Source organism: Lytechinus variegatus, chromosome 1 (genome assembly GCF_018143015.1).
Source record: "Lytechinus variegatus isolate NC3 chromosome 1, Lvar_3.0, whole genome shotgun sequence".
Classification (NCBI taxonomy): Eukaryota; Metazoa; Echinodermata; class Echinoidea; order Temnopleuroida; family Toxopneustidae; genus Lytechinus; species Lytechinus variegatus.
The window spans coordinates 47739058-47763122 of NC_054740.1; the positions used below are offsets into that span (position 1 = coordinate 47739058).

Genomic DNA, 24065 nt, shown 5'->3' on the forward strand with positions numbered 1-24065 from the left:
GGCCATACACATACATTTTTGTCATGGGGTGGGGGGGGGGGCAAAACACCTTTAACCTTAAAAAGACTGGGGGGGCTGATTCAGCCCCCCCCCTCCACATTTTTCGCGATAAATCCGCTGCGCGAAATTTTTTGACCGCGTCGCTCGCTGACTTTTTACTTTCAAATCTCGCGCAACTTTTGAGACCAAAATTGTCCCCCGGGTACGCGGTTACAAAATTACGCAACATTTCGTAAGTGCATGCAGACCCAAAATTACTCAAAAAACGTGAATTTGTGTACAAATCCAATGCAAATAGTGTTCTTAGCCAAAATTCATAAATGTTTCATTATTTTTCCTTTTACTGCTTAAAATCAATTAATTTTATCTTGTTTATGTCAAAATAAAGTCCCCGACAATTTCCATTGAAAAAACAATAAAAAACAAAAAGTCAAAAAACAGAGAAATACATAAGAAATTTAGAAAACAATAGAATACATAAGAAAATAAATCTGATTTTGAAATTTTTTAAAATCAATTTGATCAGATGCCTATCTAGAGTATGTGAAACAAAAATTAGCATTTCAGGGGCTTTATTTTATTAATTAAAGCAAACTTATGATTTTACGCATAAATTAACATAATTAATAAGACATGAGATTTTTTGCCGAATTTGATGTTATAGTTTTGTAGATAATGCCATGGGTAACGCGTGTGCCAATTTTCGTCGCGATCGCGCGATCAATGGCCGAGATCATAAGGGGGGGGGGGCTGAATCAGCCCCCCCAGTCTTTTTAGGCGTCGAAATAGCCCAGTCTATTTAGGGTTAAAAAAAATTGAAGAAATTCTGATCAAGGGGGTGATGCGACAGAGCTTGTCCTAAGGTTTTTTTTTTTTGCATTTTCCTAAGTGAAATTCAGGGATTTCATGCACACTTTGCACTGTTAGAAAAAATAAAAGAAGTTCCTGCAGCAGAGTCTCGAGAACACCTGTAATCTTACCGAATTGCGTAATAATCATTCTGTAAATTCATAAAACAAGAATTTTTCTGCAATTTAACAGAACAGGTCTGTTTAAAAAGGGGAAAAGGGTGTTTTATTCAAGGAAATTTGTAAGATTCCATACATCAAATACCAATTTCCTGTAAGATTACGCAATTCGGTAAGATTACAGGTGTTCTCGAGACTCTGCTGCAGGAACTTCTTTTATTTTTTCTAACAGTGTGGGGGAATTTATGAACAAATTTTCAATAAAACAATATTTAGCTTTTTCTGCTTCAATTTCAATTTTAAATTTCCTGCTTCTTTTCTTTGGTTTCTGCATGTTCAGTATTCACTATTTGGCATAATAGCAAAAGCTGCAGCTTCTTTGTGAACATGCAACTTACTTACCATCAACAAAACTGTCTGCTTGAAAAGAGCCCCAGCTCTCTTATTACCACCCATTCCCACAATCAAAATGGAAATTCAGTTATCCCAGTATTAAGTAACAATGTTGTTATATTTGTGGTACGATGTGTACGACAATGATAACAAGTTTGATTCAAAGCCATTATATTTCCATTTCATATCCCCGAGGATACACAAATTGTTTAGCTTGGCAAAGCTACCCTTAGGATTATTACTCCAGGGCTCAATGAAAATTCTAAGATTTCTTGCACTTTTATTGAAGTTTTATATCATATTTCTTATATATTCCAAACACAATTTGTATAAAACCAAATAGTAATTTAGCTGGGATCATTTGTAAATTTTAAAGACTACCATTTGCCTCTGAGATTGAAATAAACCCACTTTGCCCTTATATTGGCTTGCTTCTCTTGAAATATCTTGAAATATATATGTTTATAAATCAATAAGTGATATGTTTTCCCCTAGACTGTCCTAAATGTTTCAACCATCTATTCATAATGTTTTACTCCATGATTCTTGTAACTTTGTTTTACACAAACCCAAAACAGACTATTGGAAAATATTGACACATTAGAGAAGGCCTTAAAAACATCATCCCATAATTTCTGTATTTTTAAGTTCAAATCTCTTATTTACTCTCTAATCTTGTTGTGTATATATTGTAATTTTTTTCCTTAATTGCTTTTTTTAATTAATATCTTTATTGCAATTATATTGTATTGGTAGTTTTCATTTCCTGCTTCATTACTTGCTTGATATATTTACAACAAGGAATCCCTCTGTAAAACAATGTTAGGTTATCAATGATGAGTAGGGCTAACATGTCTTGTAACTGATATTTTCTTTGTAATTGTAAATATATATCATTGTAATTGTTTTTATTTGACAAAAATAGATACAATTCAATAAAATCCTTAAATATAATAATATACAATCCTTCATTTGGACAGGTATCGCAATGCTTCCGGGTTTATCTGGGGGCGTTCTCCTTGGTGGTATTCTGACCAAGAAATTCAATTTGAAGGTTCGTGGTATGCTGACGTTTGCTATCGTTTCTGGCTTGGTGACCATTGTGCTACTAGGGACCGTGCTCCTGCGTTGCCCCCAGCTGCCGGTAATAGGTGTAACGGCCTCCTACGATGGACACAAGTAAGTGTCACATTTCCATCAAATCATCAGTCTTTATGATACTCCTGTCATTAAGGTGTTATCAATCAAGGACACATCCTGGTCAAATGCAAATGAGGGAGCCAATGACATCACCCACTCACTATTTCCTTTGTATTTTATTATATGAAATATTTAGATTTTCTCCTGAATGTGAGGTAAAAGTAGAGTCCGTGGATTAATATTGCCATGTATGAAAATGAAGGCAAAAATATTAAGGTAAAGATGTATTTCAAAATCTAAGTCATGAAAAAAAATATGCTAGTCAAAAGCATTTAACCCTAAAAAGACGGGGGGGGGGGGGGGCTGATTCAGCCCCCCCCCCCTCAACATTTTTTGCGATAAATCCGCCGCGCAAAATTTTTTGACAGCGTCGCTCGCTGACTTTTTACTTTCAAGTCTCGTGAGACCAAAATTGTGACCACCGGGTACGCGGTTCCGAAATTACGCAACATTTTGTAAGTGCATGCAGACCCAAAATTACCCAAAAACGTGAATTTGTGTACAAATCCAATGCAAATAGTGTTTTTAGCCAAAATTCATAAATGTACCATTATTTTTCCTTGGACTGCTTAAAATCAATTAATTTAATCTTTTTTATGGTCAAAATAAAGTCCCCGATAATTTCCATTGACAAAACAATAAAAACAAAAAGTCGAAAAATAAAGAAATACATAAGAAATTTAGAAAACAATAGAATACATAAGAAAATAAATGTGATGCTGAAATTTTTTTCAAATAGATTTGATCAGATGCCTATCTAGAGTATGTGAAACAAAAATTAGCATTTCAGGGGCATTGTTTTATTAATTAGAGCAAACTTATGATTTTACGCATAAATTAGCATAATTAATGAGACATGAGATTTTTGCAGAATTTGATGATATAGTTTTGTAGATAATGCCATGGGCAACGTGTGTGCCAATTTTCGTCGCGATCGCCGGCCGAGATCTTCTTAGGCGTCAAAATAGCCCAGTCTCTTTAGGGTTAAAACTTGTAAAAGATAGTCATGGTATCATTGGAAAATATTTGTGTGTGTGCAACATGAACTTGAAATGTGAACTTGAGATAGTAAAATGAAGATTGTTGGGATTTTTTTTCCTTTTTATTTTCATGAAAAAGTAACAAGAATAATTTGAATGTAAAATTTGTTGATGAAGATACCATCACCATTGTTATTTTGCCTATTAGAATAATGCATTTCTTGATTGGGATGGTATATGGTGTTGCCTTATGAGCAATTGTTTGGTGGTTTGTAGACGGCAAGAGTTAGATCATATTGGAAAGTGGATAATATCTGTTCAAAATGACAGTGTTGATGATGAACAAAATATGTAATTTTTTTCCATCTTGCTGATGATTAATAGTAACATGAGGTCACATTAGTTTGGTTTTAGTTGATTTTATTCATTATAATCAGAACTTATCCACATGTGTGTCTGTTCTAAGATGTTTTGATATGAGCCATTACTTGAAGATAATAACAAACTTTGATTTCAATCTTCTCTTCCACTATTTTTTGATAGTCTGATGGAGTATCATCAAGATAAACGTCTTGATGATGAATGCAACTTGGGGTGTACTTGTAATACCGAGCAGTACAATCCAGTATGCGTTGAAGGTGGCATTGCCGAGTATTTTGACCCTTGCTATGCTGGATGTAAAGTGGATTATGGGAATGGGGTAAGTGATATTAGCATTTGCCTTCTTTTATCTTATGGAAAGATACAATAATGGTATAAAATTGTATGGAATATCATTGTGGAAAAGTAGTTGATAAAGGAAGGAGGACACCATGTTTCGGATTATTTGCAGAAAGTATGATCATAAAACTGAGAAAAATACCAAAAAGTGAATTTTTTTCTAGATGATTAGCTCTAGTGGATATTAGATAAATGAGTGAAATATGCCACAAAAAGCTAGTAAACTCTGTTGTAATTATTGCAAGCCAAATATCTAAAAACTTAGTTTACATTATATATTCCATATGTCTACTTTTTGATATTCATTTTCATGTTCCAAATGTGAAGAGGTTGAATATCGTTCAGGTGTTTTTCGAAGATAATGATAATAATAATAAAAAGGATAATAATAATAATGATAATGATAAGAATAATGATAATAATGATAATAATAATGATAATAATAATAATAATAATAACAATACTAATATTGATAATAATAAAAAGAATAATAATAATGGTAATAATAATAATAGGTTTGGTAGCACCCATTAAAATCTACTAAAAATCATCAATGACATTATCAGAGGGAACAGGACTATTGAAAAATGGCTGCCAATTGGAAGGACCTATCTACTGTACAAGGGCAAAGACCCAAAACAACCTAAGAACTATCGTCCAATCACTTGCCTCAATACTATGTATAAGCTGCAGACATCAACGCTTGCCATGCACATCGAAAGACACATTGATGATCATGACATAATGGAGGTTCTAGAGATGTATCACATCAATCCACACATAGTCAAGTGCATTTCAGCAGGTATGAAACAATGGAGCACTACTCTTTCGCTTATGATAGGCACCCGTTCGATGACAGTGGAGGGGGTCCAAATCAAGAGAGGAATATTTCAAGGAGATTCCATATCTCCTCTTTTATTTTGCTTAGCTCTCAATCCAGTATGCTCTCTTTTACACGCTACGAGTTATGGCTACAGATACAAAGGGCAAGATGTATCTACGACAATAAATCATCTGATATATATGGATGACATCAAACTCTTTGCAAAAATGATGATGAACTTCACAAGATGATAGCAGTAGTTAAACACTTCAGCGATGACATCGATATGTCTTTCGGTATAGACAAGTGTGCAAAAGTTACACTTATACGAGGAAGGAGGGTAAATACAGGCGACATGTTTGTGCAAAATGAGGAAACATCAATCAAGGAACTGACTAATGATCCGACATATAAATATCTTGGCATAGCTGAGCATGATGTCATTAGTCACAACACAATGAAGGAGAAGGCAAAATCGGAATACAAAAGAAGACTCAGGCTGATTCTCAAATCCGAACTGAATGCCAAAAATAAGATTGAAGTGATCAACACTCTAGCCATTCCTGTGCTTAGATACAGGTTTGGTATTGTTAACTGGAGACTAGCTGATATATGTGGCCTAGATGTTATGACCAGAAAGCAATTAATGATGCACAGATTACATCACCCAAAGGCCGCAATCGAAAGGTTGTACCTACCTCGGGATCTTGGAGGAAGAGGTCTACAACAAATTGAGTTGGTCTGGAATATGGAAGCAACGAACCTCGTGAACTACCTATCCAATCCACCTGATATACTGACAAGTATATCCCTCAATTATGATAAAAGTCAAGCATTATACTCCATTAACAAGCAAGCATCTATCTTATTGGCACAACATCGACTGACACTACCCCACGGTGAAAAAGAGAAGGCAAGACTGAAATGCTCCTTTCACAAGAAACTTCAAGAGCAGCTTAAATCCAAGCGACTTCATGGCCACCATGAAAAACAGACGCATCGGGAGTTCGTAGACCAGAAAGATACCCATCAATGGCTTTAAGTCGGCGGGACTAAAAGGTGAAACTGAAGGGTTCATCTATGCTATTCAGGACCAGGTGGTGAGGACCCGTGCCTACAAAAAATGTATCCTCAGAACAGACACAGACAACACTTGCAGGATGTGTGGAAAAGAGACCAAAACAATCATGCATTTGGTATCAGCATGTTCGACTCTTGCTGGAACTGAGTACATCACAAGACATGACAATATTGCCAAACTTATCCATTGGCAACTACTGAAGAATCGCGGTAAAATGACTTGCGATCACGTTTGGGAAAATCAGCCACAAACAATCACCACGATCAATAACAACACCATATATTGGAACTGTGGCATACTAACGGATAGAACCATCAACTGCAACAAGCCAGACATCATCGTCAGAGACAAAAACGTAAATATCATTGAGGTCTCTGTTCCCCATGATATCAACATTGCTGTAAAGGAAAGAGACAAACGACTCAAGTATCAAGACCTAAGGATTGAGATCGAGAGGATGTGGAACGTGAAGGCAGAGGTCACACCAGTCATCATTGGTCACTCAGGAATGGTGAAGAAGGGAATGGAAGCCTGCATAACCAAGATCTCTCCTTACCTTGGGGACATCCAGATTGATAAGAAAGAATCTCGGACATTAGTAGTGTAAAGTTCCTAGTTGCACTTGAAATTACTTGGTGCTTTTTGTTAGAGCAAAGTTATTCAAGAAAAAATATGGACTTTGATCCTGTTTAGAGGAATAATATTAATGATAATTATTATAATAATAGTAATGTAATGATAATAATAATAATAAGAATGATAATAATAATAATGATAATAATGATAATGTAAGTTACAAAGTACCTCACCTACTCTGCAGAGTGCTTGAGGCACATAGAAAGTTCAGAAGAAAATGGAAGGTTTTGAGCAAACTTCTCAATATTTAAGAATTTGTCAATAATAATGATAGTAGCAATAATGATAATAATCAGTGGCGTACCTAGGATTTTTCGGGGACATCCCGATAGACCGCGGGTCCGATAGACCACGGGTCCGTTAGACCGCGGGTCCGATAGACCGCGGGTCCGATAGTCCGCAGTGCTTGTAAAATTATGATCAGATATATCAAATGTCATCGAGAGGTCCAAAGGTCAAATGATACGAGACCATGGGGTTCTATCAGGTGCGGATCCGTGGGGGGGGGGCGAGGGGGAACTGCCTCATCCACCCCCCCCCCGCTCAAAAAAGATTGGGAGAGGGGAAAAGGAGAGAATAAAAAGAGAGAGGAAGATGGGAAAAGAAGATAATAGAAAAGAGAGTAAGAGGGGGAAAGGAAAGACAAAGAAAAAGGGAGAACAGATTCAAATCATGATTCTGGGTCGAGGTCGCATAAACGCAGCCTTAATTGGCAAGATACAATATCTCGCCATGTTGACATATAACTTTTTATAAGTGGACTGACTTGGCAGGATAACGTATCTCGCCATGCGGACATAATAGCTTATTTAGTCGACATGGCAAGATAAAGTATCTCGCCATGTCGTCAAGTCGATGGCATTTTAGAGGCTCCGTATGGCGTCTAGAGGGCATATTTCCGGGGGGGGGGGGGTAACAGTCCCCGACGATAAAAATATAGAGATATTTTCCTTGAAGTAGATGTCAGGGGGCGATTGTCCTGTGGGTCATCGTTATAGAACCCCATGGACTCGTATCGATGACCTTTTGACCTCTCGATGACATGGATTTCACTATATTGTCCTGATCATAATTTTTCACACACCGCGGACTATCGGACCCGCGGTCTATCGGGCTGTAACCGATTTTTCACAGGGGGGTCAAATTCGAAATTCATCTGCCCAAAAATGTGACGAGCAAAAAAAAAAAAAAGTCTTCAACCGTACCAGAAAAAATTTGACAAGCAAAAAAAGAAAGAAAAAAAGGAGGTCATCAAGTGTGTCAGGGGGGGGGGCAAAATAGGTATTCAAGCTTGTCAGGGGGGGGGGGACAAAATAGGTATTCAAGCTCGTCAGGGGGGGGGGCAAAAAAGGTTTTTAAGCTCGTCAGGGGGGGGCCGAGATACGTCCTTTGCATGGGTTGTGACTCGTCAGGGGGGGGCAGACTGCCCCCCCCCCGTAGGTAAGCTAGTGATAATTATTCATAATGATAGTAACCCCACAATGTTTCAACTATAGGAGGGTATTTTTTTCTCTGTTTTTTTTTTCCTTCCGGTATCAGACGTATGGCGATTGCGAATGCTTGAGGAATTTCATCTCGGCTAACCTGACTGCATCAACCCAGGTCCAACACGGCCCGTGTGAATCGGACTGCTTCCTCCTGCCCATCTTTGTTGCTGGTGCTGCATTCTTATTGTTCTTCCATTTTCTACCAGGAGTAGCACTGGTCAATACTCTACTCAGGTGAAATGATGGTGATAGTCACAGCACAAATGTAATAAAAGTTTTACTAGATTAATTAACTGATTTTCATTGAAATACCATTTGATCGGGTGCCATCAAATATTTGCTTTTTTGTATTATCACAACCTTCTCAGTAGGGTGAAAATTTCAGGATGCAATATTTGTCATGAACTTTCTGATATACAATCACTAAATATGTAAAATAAGTGCCCAACTATTTATAAAAATATAAGCATTTTTAAGAGAGCGCACTAGATTGAATTTCAAATCATAATGGCTGGAAAAATTTTAATGGGTACAAATGCATGGAATGTCTATAACGTTTTTGTAATATTGAAATGTTTGATCTTACATGCTTATGGTTCATATTACCTACCCATTGCCTGAGCCTTAGACAGGTTTTAAAATTATGATGATTTGTATGTGACCATTTTTTCAGATGTGTTCCAGATTCTCAGAGGCCAATGGCTCTAGGAGTCAACTCTATTTTGAACAAACTATTAGGTAAGTTCTCCTTTAATTTCTCACTTTCATTAATATGGAATTTAATTCTAAAATTTGATTAAAAAAAGTGACTCAATGTCAGGTTTTACATCTTTCAAGGTTGACCTGAAATATACCACCAAAAGTGGAAATGGTTTAATGTTGCAACTTATGTAAAAATTATACAACTGTATTTCCATGTAATGTATTATCTGCTACATATGCAACCGTGTGTTCTTGTCACGTTTTTCTATGTGGGGGACTATCATTACACTGTGTCTTGAAATATGATTGTTTCATGTTGATTTATATGTATATTTTGTGGTTTCTACATGTATAATTGAATAAAAATGAACTTGAACTTGATTTATGGTACTATATTTATTTCATATCTTTCTTGTTTTTATATTGTGAACAATTTTGATTAAGATTGCCTTTGCATGGTAAAGTAATGAGTCTAAATGATGTCAAATGCAGTGCGTAAGTAGTAATATAAGAATAACTTCCCATGCACCTCCCATGTCTCTACAGGTGCTACCCCAGGCCCCATTCTAGTTGGAGTCATGATGGATGGAGCTTGCCTGCAATGGCAGCAGACCTGTAGCAGTGAAGGAAGCACAGAGGGTGCTTGTTGGATATACAACGACGAGAATCTGTCTTGGCGGATGTTCGGTCTTGGTCTCATCATGAAAGTAACGGCTGTGGCCCTCTTTAGCCTTGCCCTTTTTTTCTACCGTCCCGCTACACCCGGTAACGGTGGCGCCATGGACGAGGCCAATGAAGCGGTTGCAACGGCGCTGGAAAGCACAATACGGGTTCCTGAAGCTGGCATGGGTCAAGCTTCACCAGACCTGGCCGTTCAGCAGGATGAAATCGTTCCGCTCGATGGAATACAGTTGTACAAATGCGGTTTGGCCAGAGAGGAAGATTCCAGGTAGTAGTTAATTCACATATTCTCCACAAGCACATATTCCTGACCCATTTGTAATTGGTGAGCATTGATGGATCCATTGGGTGGCATCTAGGATCTTTCCTGCTCTGGGGCCCGTAACAGGAAGCTTAGCAATCATGGTAGAAATTTTTCAATGATTAATTGCATTGACTACAGTGTATTAATCGTGAAAATCAAGCATATGATTAATCGCTATAAACCTTTGTGTTTATACGGGACCCTGATTAGAATACCAGTATGCCAGAGATGAGATTCTCATTCCCATGCATATTGTGTATTCCTGATTTTGACTGACAATTGGACCATCTCATGAGTGACCTTCACTTTGAAGGGCTACCAGCCAAAGCAAATAATCATTTCTACTTTTCTGAAACAAATTATTATCATATATATATATGTATATATACATATTCCTTGTAGAATTTTGTCCCAAACTGGTGCTTTCCTGTAAACCATTTCAATATTAGAATATCTGTGTTTTGTCAGAGATTTATCTCTCATTGTCCACATCAAATCTGGCAGCTTGTGTCTCTTTTTTTAATTCATGATAATGAACAAAAGCGTTGAACTAGCTAGCAACACTACAGACTGCATTAACCAGCTTTTAATGCTGCTCCACATTTTTTACTGCTGAAATATTTTGCCATTATTAATATTTGCAATATGTCAATTATTTCATCATCCCTTGAAAACGCACTCTTACTGCCTATCTCTTGTTTTTAACTGTGTGGGAATTACTATTTTTCCCAGGAGCTGCTACAGTAAAATGTAACAAAGGCCAATTTCTTTAGTTTTTTTTTAATTAACTGATATAAAGCCCTGTTCCCTGTTCCAATCTACATGACAATTGCTCCCTTCTTTTACCCCTGTGAAATGGAAATAGCAGCATTTCTGTAATATTGACAAATCCTAGCCGAAATTTTGGCAGACCTTCGATAGGTGGGTGCTTTCAAAGGGAGGGAACAAGCATAGGCGTACCCTAAATAACACTGAGTAGGGGGCCGGGCCCCAGTAATCAGATGGTATACAAATATCGAATAGGCAGGAGTGCGATGTGCAAGATTTCGTGTTAGGGTGAAAGAAAGATACTCTATTCAATGAGGCGTTGCTGAGTCTTTCTTTCAGCAAATGAGGAAATGCAGCATCATCGCAGGAATAAGAATATAGCTGCCCATTTTATCTCTAAATTTCAGAATACAGATTTTACATTTTTATCAGATTATCCTCTATTTTGCTATATACATGTGTGTTGGTAATAGGGTGAGTGTGTGTTTTTGTTTCGAGTAGAAGTCGACTGGCTTGATTGGTTATTATTATTCAAAGTGTGATTATGAAAGATGGAAATTTGATTGTATTCTTTGAGCTAGGTGATTTAAATGTACTTGTATTGTAGGTCTAGATTCATTGGTCACTTTTTAACATTTCATTGTGAACTCACCCATGGAGGGGATTGGATGTCACACCGAATCCTGTTAAGCATCTATGAAATCAAATTTTAAATCATAAACAGAAAACTGTACATACTATACTTGTACTTGTTTTAATACCTTTTATTAATGTTTCATATCTTGCGTTTGCACAGGCTCTCACATCCTATTTTTAGATTTTATATTTTTTGTAATATGTAGTTTTTTACTCCTATTACAAAAATGTAAGAAAGTGACCCTTACACAGTCCTTCCTTTAGCACATAATGTGGGATGATAATTTGATTGAATACAAGAACGATCTTTGAAGTGACCCTAACACAGTCCTATACCCTTAGCACATAATGTGGGAAGATAATTTGATTGAATACAAGAGCGATCTTTTTTCACCCTCACTCCATATTTTATCTGTAATCAAATTTATATCTTTTACTTGATTTGTGTTTTTCTGTGCAGACTTCACTGTGTCCTACACTTAGTGTACGAAACCTAATTCTTCTTAGATTTCTGTGTTTATATATGATCAAACAGGCCTCAATGAGACATACCATTGTACCCCCCCCAAAAAAAAAAAAAAAAAAAATCATTGTACCTTAAATGTACATGCATAATTGCTGCTTGTGTATTTGTTAATGAGTGAAAACTACCGATCAAGATACCAGGCCTATGATTGCTAATACTGCAAGTAAACTTTGTATGTTTTTCAAATCGCCATAGTAATGTAGCATACCTCTGCCCTGAAGGCATCATTTAATGTGATTTTGCTTCTCTTTAACAATCTTGATTACATTATACTTTCTTACGGAGAATTAGGGTAAAGTGTTCCATAATTATCGGCACAATAGAAATTACACAAAATCTTTTGTAACTTTGACTTTTGACAAAGAAATAAAGCAGCTACTCTGTGATTATAGTAAATCTCCATTATGCAATTTTGATAAACCCACAAGTGATATGGTTGCTCATCATTAAATAAAGTTTCTCTTTCAGAATAGCCAAGATGATTCAGCATCTTATATCATATGACCAAATCAAAACATTTCAGAATTCATGAATGAAGGCCTTAAAGCTTTTGCATGTGCAGTCAAATTTGTCTTAGCAGCCAACCTGTCTATTGAACTGTGTCTTTAGTGGCTTTTAAGTACTGTCTCCCAATTGAAAGGAATAATATGTTTTAATAAACCTGTCTATAAAGGCCACATGTCTCATGTGCAGCGAAAAAAAATACACGGGGGCGGCGGGCGAATTTGCCCCGGAAATGCCTCGCCCTCGAAATTACCCAAAATCATGCTCGGGGGGGGGGGGGGGGGCGACATAAAATCTTAATGTCGCCCCCGAAATTATTGCAGAGCGATTACAATTCAGCGGCCTACGAGCGCCATATGCTCGAGCTCCGCTTACCATTTAAAAATAATAAAAAAATCGGCACTCAAAGCAATATCATGAACAAGCCTTGGAAATGCAAATTCCGAAGTTGCGTCTTTTTTCTGTACCACGTTTTTCCATGCACATGGTATGAAAAAAGAAAAAAACCAACGCCGAAACGGTCGGGAAATGGTTGCATGTATAGGGGTCCATCATTACTACCACCATGTGCACATTTCCCCCTACAGATCACAATTCTGTGATAACATATTTCGAATTACCGGGTACACAGGAAATATATCCCAGAGTCTAGTAACCTTGCATCGGTGAGTTGTCATTCGGCTTTGCTTTTCAAAACGGCCTAGTAATATCCAAAATAACTTATTTGCTAATTATAACTTACAATCTTTTTTTTTTCTAAGGGGTGAGGTAAATATTAGACAATAAATCATCAAACAAAGCTCCATCTATTTTACAAGGCCGACGGGAGGCTCACATACGTACGCATTGGCGCTTGTACTAGCTAGCCAGTCTGAGCTCTGTCTCTCTGCTAGAGCTCTGGGGGACAATTCACTCAGTAAAGGCCCCTGATGGTGATTTTCTGTTTCAGACAGAGTTTACATTTCGGGTATATTATTCAAAACTGCCAATAAAGTTTGATGATTTCTTCATTTTCATGTATATTCAAGTTTTTAATGAGTTCATTCTCGCCAAATTTAGACTTCCCCATAGAGCAATTCAATTTTCGTGGAGATCTTTGTTTTCAAAGAACTCTTTCAGGAAAAGTTAGGGTATGTGGGCCTTTATTACATGGCCGAGTACAGGTTATTGTACTGGAATAAATGGAGTAGAAATTAGATATTGAATTTGTTTATATTCAAGTTCAACTCACAGTCACTTTAAAAATCATACAATATTAAAATTCATTAATAAGTGAACAGGTATTCCTCAAAGTACAAAAACTTAGCATTTGAAAAGAGCCCCCGAAATGCAAAAAGTAGCCCCTGAAAGATAGAAATGGAGCCCCTGAAATTTTACAAAAAATTGAAAATGGAGCCCCCAAACTTTTTCTGTTTCCCCTGGGTGGCCTTAATGAATGTTTAACTGTACCTATTTATTTGTAGATGGTATATCTGTGAAGCAGTTCATATCTGATTCTGATGGAATATATGAAATATATATTTTAACATATTACATAAGTATTGCCACTACTAGAGCGATATCCAAGATGCCTATTTTTCTCTTACCTAGGTTTGTAGATGACATATCTTCGGAGCTTCAAGGTAATTCATTTTGATGGAATAGGTTCTGAATAAAAGTGATTGTTATTTCAAATACACTTTTGATGAGTCTTTCTAGGTACCTGTATTTCTGTTGCCTATACTATACATCCCTTGTGCTGTACTAGGTAGTGTATTGGTATGTACAGTGATCATACATTGTGTTTAATACTTGACTCTGGAGGCATTATTTCATGCATGATTGTGCAAGGTTCTGTATGTAGTTTATGATCAAGATTAGCCCAAGATGATTTTAGATGTAAAGGTATGTAGCCAACCCAAAACCAATATGCAAGTCATGTTGAGAGGGAAGTTTCTCTTAAAAAACAAAAACAAACAGTAATTTTGTCTTCATAAAGTAAAAAATAGCTAAATTGCTTATGTGGAAGTAGTCCAGGATAGGCCCCATAGAAAATTGACCAAACCTTGTTTTTTTATATATACAATATTTTTTGATGGTTTCTTGTCAATTCGAGGGTGCTGATTACGAATCTGGATGATGCCACTCGTGTAACCCTGAGCATTTTCCGCAAATTGGCAAAATCCAATGTGGCCGCCAATAATATGCAAATTACCCATGAAACTCATAAAATTGTCCTCATAATGACTGTGAAATGCATGAAATTGTGTGGCAGGAGTGAAATACAATCTTAAAACATAATTTTTGACAAAATATTTATTTTCCCGATATTCAAAATGGCTGCCATAGGCCATTGTATACACTATCATGTACAATATGAAAAGGGAAAACTAGTTTTCACAAAAATGAGCACTAAACTGCAAAAATCGCGATGTATGAACGAAGTAATATATGAAAATCATCATTACTAATGAGATATATTATTTATTATGTCAAATATTGGAACATTGCTATATTTTGGTATCTAAAATAGCCGTCACTGGCCCAAAGAGTATTATGTACAATGACAATGGCCGGGGCCAAAAATGACATGATTGAGCATTAAAATGCAGATTATTAAGATGAACGAATGGAATACTGACTAAAAACATAATTGTAATATGCCATTTATGTGGTAAATACTGTATTTTGACATTCAAAATGGCCGCCATAGCCCCTATATTGATCATGTACAATGCGAAAAGGGAAACTAATTTTCACACGAGTAAGAAACATAAAATGCATGTAATTGTGATCTATGAATAGAATATTGTCTGACAACATGTTTTATAGCAAGACATATCATTTCTTTTGTCAGGCATGAGATAAATACTGTATTATGAAGTTCAAAATGGCCCCTACAGGCCCTAACAGTATTATCTACAATGTAAATTGGGACGTATAATTTTGTAAGAATTTGGATTGGCTTGACTATGACATCCGTATAATCCTGTTGTATGAGTAAAATGTTATTTGAAAACATTTTTTTTAATCATCGCATTTCATCTTCCATACAGGTAATTAAATACTGTTTTTAGACATTCAAAATAACCTCTACAAGGCCTAAATAAATTATGTAACATGCGAACAGGGAAACTAATATTCACAAGAGTGAGAATCATAAAATGCATATAACTGTGATGTACGGGTAAAGATATTGTCTAGAACATTATTTCTAACTGAAAACATCACAATGGGTCGTGGACATGGTGGAGGTAATAAATGCCGCATACATTCGTAATTCCGAAGCTTCGTAATTCCGAAGGTTCGGTTATTCCGAAGGTTCGTATTTCCGAAGGTTCGTTAATCCGAAAACGAAATAAGGTTCGTAATTCCGAAGGTTCGTTAATCCGAAAACGAAATAAGGTTCGTTAATCCGAAAACGAAATAAGGTTCGTAATTCCGAAGGTTCGTTAATCCGAAAACAAAATAAGGTTCGTAATTCCGAAGGTTCGTTAATCCGAAAACGAAATAAGGTTCGTTAATCCGAAAATTAAATAAGGTTCGTATTTCCGAAAATGAAAATAATTCATTTTGGTAACAAAAACGATGTTGTCATTACAAGATTACACGATATTATGCAATGATATAGTAATAACGATCGATGATGTGTGTTTGGGCCAAAGCATGTATTTCATTAAGAATGGCGCCCTGATCAAGCATAGGCCAATTTCGATTTTATCTGAGCAATTGCTGCCTATAAGCAAATGGTTTAATTAAAGATGCAGGGGATCAAGTGTGTTGGAAGCGTGCGAGCAACCTCTAGATAATAGGATTTGTATTGGAGGGGATGTCATTTTTAATAACGACTTCTGCTGGTAATAAAAATAAAAATAATACTAATAATGGTCCTTGTGAGATGTTGAAAGCGCGAATCGCAAGCTGAAACTAGTAGACATTTCATGTAACAAGACGTGAAGTGAGCATTCGGAGCATTTTTTTTAATCGTCCCGGAGGGGCCACTTACATTGACGAGTGGATACCATGCGCGACCAAAAAAACACGTAAAAAGGATGTCTTTTTCACGATAGGGCACGTTACGTACGTAACGTGATAAGGGTGTCAAAAACACAAAAATAATGAAAAAAGGGTATCTATTTCGCTAGGAAAATTACGTGTTTAGGGTCGAATTTGCGGGGATGATAAAACAAAATTCAAATGTTTTATAAAGGATGTCCTTTTTGCCCCAACACTTCGTGTTTAGAGTCCGATTTGCGCGAGGTGTAGAAGATGGGGTCGTACTAAACCAAATAAGTTAAAGCCGACGACCAAAGGACCCGTAACAATAAAACATTCCTGTACTTGTTTAGGGGTTCATTTCAGGGAATATTTGCCAAGAGTATATCGTTTTGTTTCCAATACTTGTTAAGGGTAGGGTTTCACACGCCAATACTTGTTAAGGGGTGCATTTTCAGAATATGGAAATTACGTGTTTACGGTGCTTTTCGAGACCCCATGGTCGCGCATGGTATCCACTTGTGAATGGAAGTGGCCCCCCGGGGTAATCGTGAGAAAGATGTGTATCTTTCTAAAGAATTAATGCGAGGGCGAGCTGTAATTTGTTTATATACTGACCTGGGGCCCGTTGCATGAAATTTTTTAATATTTTCCAAAATGGGAAAGTTCCTTTTTCAAAATAAATATGCCGTTTTTCATGTTTTTTCGAAATAAAATACTCTTTTTAAAGTATACAAGTTAAGTTTTCAGGCTGGAATATTGAAAAATTTCAGCTTGCGCTTTGCACTCTCATTCGATTTGTGCAATATGCATCCTAAAGAGGTCACTAAATGCTTTCTTTAACAGGTTCCTTTTCTGGTCAGTATGTTCAAGCTCGCGTTTTGCGCTCGTGTTAATTCTTTATTTAGATGCACATCTTTTTAATGACAGCAGAAATCTGCTCGGATTTTTAAAAACTAATTTTCATCTTTATTGAAATAACCTAAAGTTTAGCTTGTGATTCATGCTCGCAACACCTCGCAATAATGCCATTTTAAGAATAACTGACCACAAAAAACGTTATACAACTTCACCTTTGAATTTGTTTTACCAAGCCGCTCGCTCATTATATTCTCTCCCGAAAAATAAAGCCTAAATATACATTTTGCCATAATAAGAAGTCACTTCAAAAAAGTTATTCTCTACTTAATCACTATCAAACAGACAATGACTTCTAGCAGATGATAATCTTCAGGTGAAAATATCACCACAGTCCCAATTTTGACGTATGAGTTTCATTTTTTGGCTTTACCCCCAACAAAAATTCGTTCGGCCGCCCTTGCCTTCCCATCCTCATATGATAACTGAACGGCAACAGTGTCCCCCGCCCCCTCCCCTTGCCTCTGCCTCTGCTTTCCAGGTTTTCATTTTTCGGATTAACGAACCTTATTTTGTTTTCGGATTAACGAACCTTATTTCGTTTTCGGATTAACGAACCTTCGGAAAAACGAACCTTATTTTGTTTTCAGATTAACGAACCTTATTTCGTTTTCGGATTAACGAACCTTCGGAAAAACGAACCTTATTTCGTTTTCGGATCAACGAACCTTCGGAATAACGAACCTTTTTTCGTTTTCGGATTAACGAACCTTCGGAACAACGAACCTTATTTCGTTTTCGGATTAACGAACCTTCGGAACAACAAACCTTATTTCGTTTTCGGATTATCGAACCTTCGGAATAACGAATCGTCGGAATTACGCCACAAATGTTCGGATTAACGAACCCTTTTTCGTTTTCGGATTAACGAACATCGAGGTATAGGCAATTTACGTGTTTCGGAATTACGAACCTTCGGAATAAAGAACCTTCGGAATTACGAAGCTTCGGAATTACGAAGTGTAACCATAAATGCTGTACTTTGAAATCCAAAATGGCTACCGTAGGTCCTAAAAGTATTGTGTACATTGTAACATGGGACGTATAATTTTGACAGAATTTGGCTTCACTTGACTCTAAATATTGCATATAATTGTGAATTGTGATGTAAAGGTGAATTATCGTCTAAAACCATGGTTTCTAACTAGATATATCATAATGTTGTGTAATTAAGGTGATAAAATGCTGCATTTTTCAATTGAAAATGGCCACCAAAAGCACTTACCGTATATTATACAATTTGGGTGGAGACAAATGATGTTCACAAAAAGGGCATATGACAGCCATTTTGAATGTTGAAATACAGTATTTATCACCTAAATTACATAAGATATTATATATTTTGTTATAAATCATGTCTTCAGACAATATTCCACTCATACATCACCATTTGACCAAGCAAAGCCAAATTCTGTTCAAATGATTTGTTCCCATTCATATTGTGTATAAGTACCGTAAGGGACTGTAGCGGCCATTTTGACTTTAAAATAACCATATTTATCACCTAACTGGCAGAATAAATGATATATCTTAATAGAAATGATGCTTTCAGACAAAATTTTACTCATAGATCACTATTACGTGCATTTATGGTGCTCACTTCTGTCAATATTGGTTTCCCACTTTGCATTGTACATAATACGGTTAATGTCGAGAGCGGCCATTTTGAGAGTCGAAATACATTATTTAACACAAACTTGAAACCTGAATGATATATTTCGTTAGAAAATACGTTTTAGACAGTATCCAGTTAATTTATCACATATATATGCATTTTAGCGCTCAATCTTGTGATTTCTTTTCTCCCATTTCTCATTGTGTATAATACTTTTAGGGCATTTGGCAGCCATTTTGAATATCACAATACAACATTTACCACATACATAGCATATTGATAATATATTTCGTTAATAATTATGTTGATAGTCAGTATTCCAATTGTTTAATCTTCATGATAAGCATTTTAGTGATCACTCTTGTTAATTTTTTGGCTCCCATTGCAATTGTACGCAATACTGTTTGGGCCAGTGGCGGCTATTTTAGATATCAAAATACTGCAATTTTCCCATATATGACATTACAAATTATGTATCTCGTTAGTAATGGTGATTTACATGTATTACTTCGTTCATACATCGCGATTTTTTGCAGTTTAGTGCTCATTTTTGTGAAAATTAGTTTTCCCTATTCATATTGTACATGATAGTGTATACAATGGCCTATGGCGGCCATTTTGAATATCAGGAAAATAAATATTTTATTAAAAATTATTTTTTTAAATTGTATTTCACTCCTGCCACACAATTTCATGCATTTCACAGCCAATGTGCGGACAATTTTATGATTTTCATGGGTAATTTGCATATTTTGGCGGCCATATTGGATTTTGCCAATTTGCAGAAAATGCTCAAGGTTACACGAGCGGCATCATTCAGATTCGTAATCAGCACCCTCGAATTGACAAGAAACCATCAAAAAATATTGTATATATAAAAAACAACGTTATGCCTCTTCTATCCTGGACTAAAGGATAATTCCTCTTCGAACGTGCTGTCGAATTTGAAAAAAAAGGCAGGATAGTTAACACTACTTTTTAGCATGCTTTGATGCTGCATCGATATGGCACAATATGTATGTTAGGTACATACATGTATTATGCTTGAATGAACCTCAAACTATCTCTAAACCGTTCTCAATCTTTCCAGCTCTCACTGGATTTTTTTTTTTTACACCTGAGAAGTAACTGATGATATTCAGTTTGGAATTTGTGAAATGCACTGTCTATCATTTTATAGCCAAGGATGTGATTTTATAAGATCTTTGAAAATCTCAAAATTCATTTTGATCAAGTTATTGTGTTTGGGGGTGGTAGGTCACAAATATATGTTTTTTTTTTCTTAATGGATTTTTGGGATAACAGTATTGTACAGGGAACTCTACATACTGTAGGTCCAATCTTTTGGGGCCAAAGAAATCTAGTCCATTTTAAAAGGAGAAATTTGACTTAATAGATGAGCTATATAACACATGTTTTGAATAGTCAGGTTTAAAAAAATTGTTTCGACTCGTAGGGGAATATTTGGAAAGTCAACAAAGGCAGAGTTACCTGTACATGTTGACCTTGTATGGTTTGAAAAGAAATATAGTATTCATTGATAACATTTTTGAAAATTATTTTACCGTTATCATTTTGTATCACACTCATAAATGAGGCACATCATTTGCTGCGTTTGCATTGGTTCCTGTGCCTGTAGAAATTGTTGGGGAAAAAAAATGTCTGTCGCAATCACAAATTTGCCTTAGAAATTTGTTTTAACAATTGAAATAAGGAAAAATTTGAATAAAAAAGAACAAATCAAATACTGCTGGTATTAACATTAGATACTATATTTATATGAAAAGAGAATGTTCTGTATCAAAGTCAAACAAGAGTCTATATTTTCAGTGTTTGTCTGTATCTCTCAGGTATGAATAACAGAGAATAAATGTATTGATATATCACATTTAGAGTATAACAAATAAAAATTGGTAGATTTCATTGTGTTTCTAGAAGTTTTGTGTCTTGCATTCCTTATTTTGAGTACTATTTGTTTGATCATTGTTACCTGTCTGGTAACCACGGGTGTATCCAGGGGGAGGCTGATCCAGAAATAATGTGATTCTAATCAGTGGCATCAACCTTATTTCTTCACGTTTTTTTTTTCTGCCACACAAAATTATTTCAGATTTGCTGCCCCCACCTTAAATACGGAATCCACCTCTGCCTGTAAAAACACTAACGTGACAAAGATATTTGCCTGGTCTCCGCAAAAACAATGAGATTGGATTTGGTGTTGATGGAAATCAAGACATGTACATTTATTTTAAGCAAAGGATATGTTAATACTCTTTCACCATTCTGGATCAAAAGTTGCTGCTTAAGTTAGGGTTACATGGGAACCGAATCAGCTGCAAATTCATACGAATATGTGTATGTGTGTGGTTTCGGGAGTATTCTGTTCTCCCTCCATGAATGCGAGAAAATTAGGGAGGGATTCTGGAACGTTCAAAACCATCCAAATCAGGCCGTATTCGGGCAGAATCGGTCCAAATTCATTTGGAAGAATTCAGGTTTGGTGTAACCCTAGTTTTAAGAAAATAAAATTGGTTGTTGCCAGAATATAGTGGGAAAATTAAAAGGTTAAAGGTTTGGTAGACAGTATTGTCTTTTTTATAGTAGGGGAAGGTGGGGTAAGTTGTGACACTTTTTGCATTTTGCATCATATGGATTTTACCCAAACACTAAAGCGTCAACCTCTTCAAACACACCGCGCGCCGCCATGAAAAGCCGCAAAAATGTGCCATTTCCCCCCTCTTTTCAACCACATATTTTGATCCGATTGGCCTAGTTCACCACCGGAAAAAGCATTAGAAAATTTAACTCTTCTTCGTTATGGTGATGTAAAATCACGATTTTTTGTTGTGCCATCGCACCGTCATTTATTGTTCATTTTCCATCAATTTGGTCAAAATTTCTGTGGTATTGAACTTTTTGACTGAACGCTAGATCTGGCGGTTTCTTGCCGGGAGTGGGCTATTTTTTACCACCGGAAATAGATTCAAGTCATTCAGTTCATTCTGAACATTTTAATATATAAATGATTCTCATTGGATGAAAAAAACCCGCGTCAAAAGATTAAACAAATTGGAGCCTCCGTCTGATTTGGGGAACGTTGCTACATTTGCGCATTTCATTTCTCCACGAGGGAGGGGAAGAGAAACCCGACACCGGGTATCGATGAGATTGAATGAGAAAAAGATGAAGAGAGGTGACATTTGTACTCTTCAGTAAATAATCACGTAGGCAGAGAGCGATTAGACAGCTAATGAATTGCATCTCACATTCCTTGAAAAGAAAATGACATGAGAAACAATGCCTGCTGAAAATAAACAATAAATCGCCGTACGTGTCCCTCCCACCATGCCCACCTCCGTGTCACCCTTGCTCTAAATAGAACGGTCGCGAACCTAGCGTGATCCATAGAGATGTATACTAATTAGGCTAGAGTGCGGGGTCGCCATAGGCGCGCGTACTTAACGACTGTGATTGTGCGGAGCGTGGTCGGCCATTGCTCGATAAGTCTAGATTTGCAAAAGTACCCGGATGTACACATAACTCGTACGTTGAACGCTGTGGGTGTCACGCGCGTAATACATTCCCCATCACCATTAAATGATAAAGGCGTCAATCACAATAATCTGTATGGTTCACATTTTAATGACAATGTACCTCTACACAGAGCTGGCCGGATAAGGGCCGATGATAACGATTCGCATGTGTAACATATACAACACTGCCCGGCAGAGGGCAGCAATCCACAATGGCGTGGCCACTTTTTCTTTCCCTCTACTAACTTCTTTAACTTTCTCTTCTATTAACTTTCTAAATTACTACAATTACCCATCTGACATCCAAATAGCTTGTTAAGTGTAAAATCAAATTTAAACCATATCATCACATCTAAGCTATGAAAAACACAACTCAACTTTTAAAATATAAAACAATACAAGTATTTAAACAATAATAGTAACAGTGATGAAAACTGGCCTTCACATAAAATCCACTAAATTCAAATGGAAAAATGCTCAACAGTAAACATTTTGACTCTGCTAATAATCATTGTCTTATCAATTACTCAAAGTGCCTGTAACACTAATACCAACTATAGTGTACATACCAGTTCACCTACATGAATAATAATAGTCTTATTGATAATTCAAAGTACATGGAACACTATAAATAATCATTGTCTTATCACTAATACAAATTACCTGTAACTATCATCAACTACAGAGTACATACCAGTTCACCAACATAAACTACATACAACTAAATTGAAATAGCACCATAATTACTTTCTCCACCTATTATCCCCTATTATCCCATCAAAATACACAACATGTCATAAACAAATAACAGCTTACCATTGCAACCTTTTTTCTTTCTTTTTAAAGGGGAAGTTCACCCTGAAGAAAACTTTGTTGTAAAAATAGCAGAAAAAATAGTAAAATATATTGGTGAAGGTTTGAGGAAAATCCGTTAAAGAGTAAGAAAGTTATGAGAGTTCAAAGTTTTGGATTTGTGACGTCATAAACGAGCAGCTGCCCCGTGTGTTATGTAATATAGAATGCATGAATTTCAAATTTTGAGTGGTTCCTGATGACTTAATTTTGTTTTCTATTCATGATCGGGTGTGAAGTGATTTGTATATTGATATACAAAAGGTACAGTGAAAACCAATTTCAATTTTCTGAGAAAATGACTTTTTATTGATTTTTTACCATTCGCTATGTAGGAATGCTGCTCGCATATGACGTCACAAATCAAATAATTGAAATTCTAATAACTTTTTTATTATTTGATGAATTTTTCTCAAACCTTCGGCAATATTTCTTATTATTTTTTCTGCTATTTTTACAATAAACTTTTAGTCAGGGTGAACTTCCCCTTTAACATAATAGGGAACCAAATAAAAGCCTACTTCTTTAAACAATGAACAAGCTATATAAATACAGCAACTGATAATAAAATCAATTTCCACCAATGCAAAGCATTACCCATATAAATCAGCCTAATGCCCTGTTGACACTTGCACGCATTATGGTTCCCGCATAGTTTGCGCATGGGCACGCACTCATGCGGGCCAATGCGCGAGCTATGCGTGCCAGCTTGCGGATAGGTGCGTGGCAGTGCGTGAAATGCGTGCCAAAATTTTCAACATGT

The 24065-nt window shown here is 36.3% G+C and overlaps 1 protein-coding gene across 1 annotated transcript in view; it reads left to right on the forward strand.

Annotated features, from left to right (window-relative positions):
* LOC121415389 (solute carrier organic anion transporter family member 4A1-like) overlaps nucleotides 1-12779 on the forward strand; it is a 74709-nt gene extending 61930 nt beyond the window's left edge. Inside the window, exons 8-12 of the mRNA XM_041608590.1 lie at nucleotides 2342-2540; nucleotides 4085-4241; nucleotides 8341-8522; nucleotides 8962-9026; nucleotides 9537-12779. Coding sequence (XP_041464524.1) covers nucleotides 2342-2540; nucleotides 4085-4241; nucleotides 8341-8522; nucleotides 8962-9026; nucleotides 9537-9943 — 1010 coding nt within the window. The 3' untranslated portion in view covers nucleotides 9944-12779. The remainder of the gene's footprint in view (nucleotides 1-2341; nucleotides 2541-4084; nucleotides 4242-8340; nucleotides 8523-8961; nucleotides 9027-9536) is intronic.
* Nucleotides 12780-24065: the final 11286 nt, after the last annotated feature.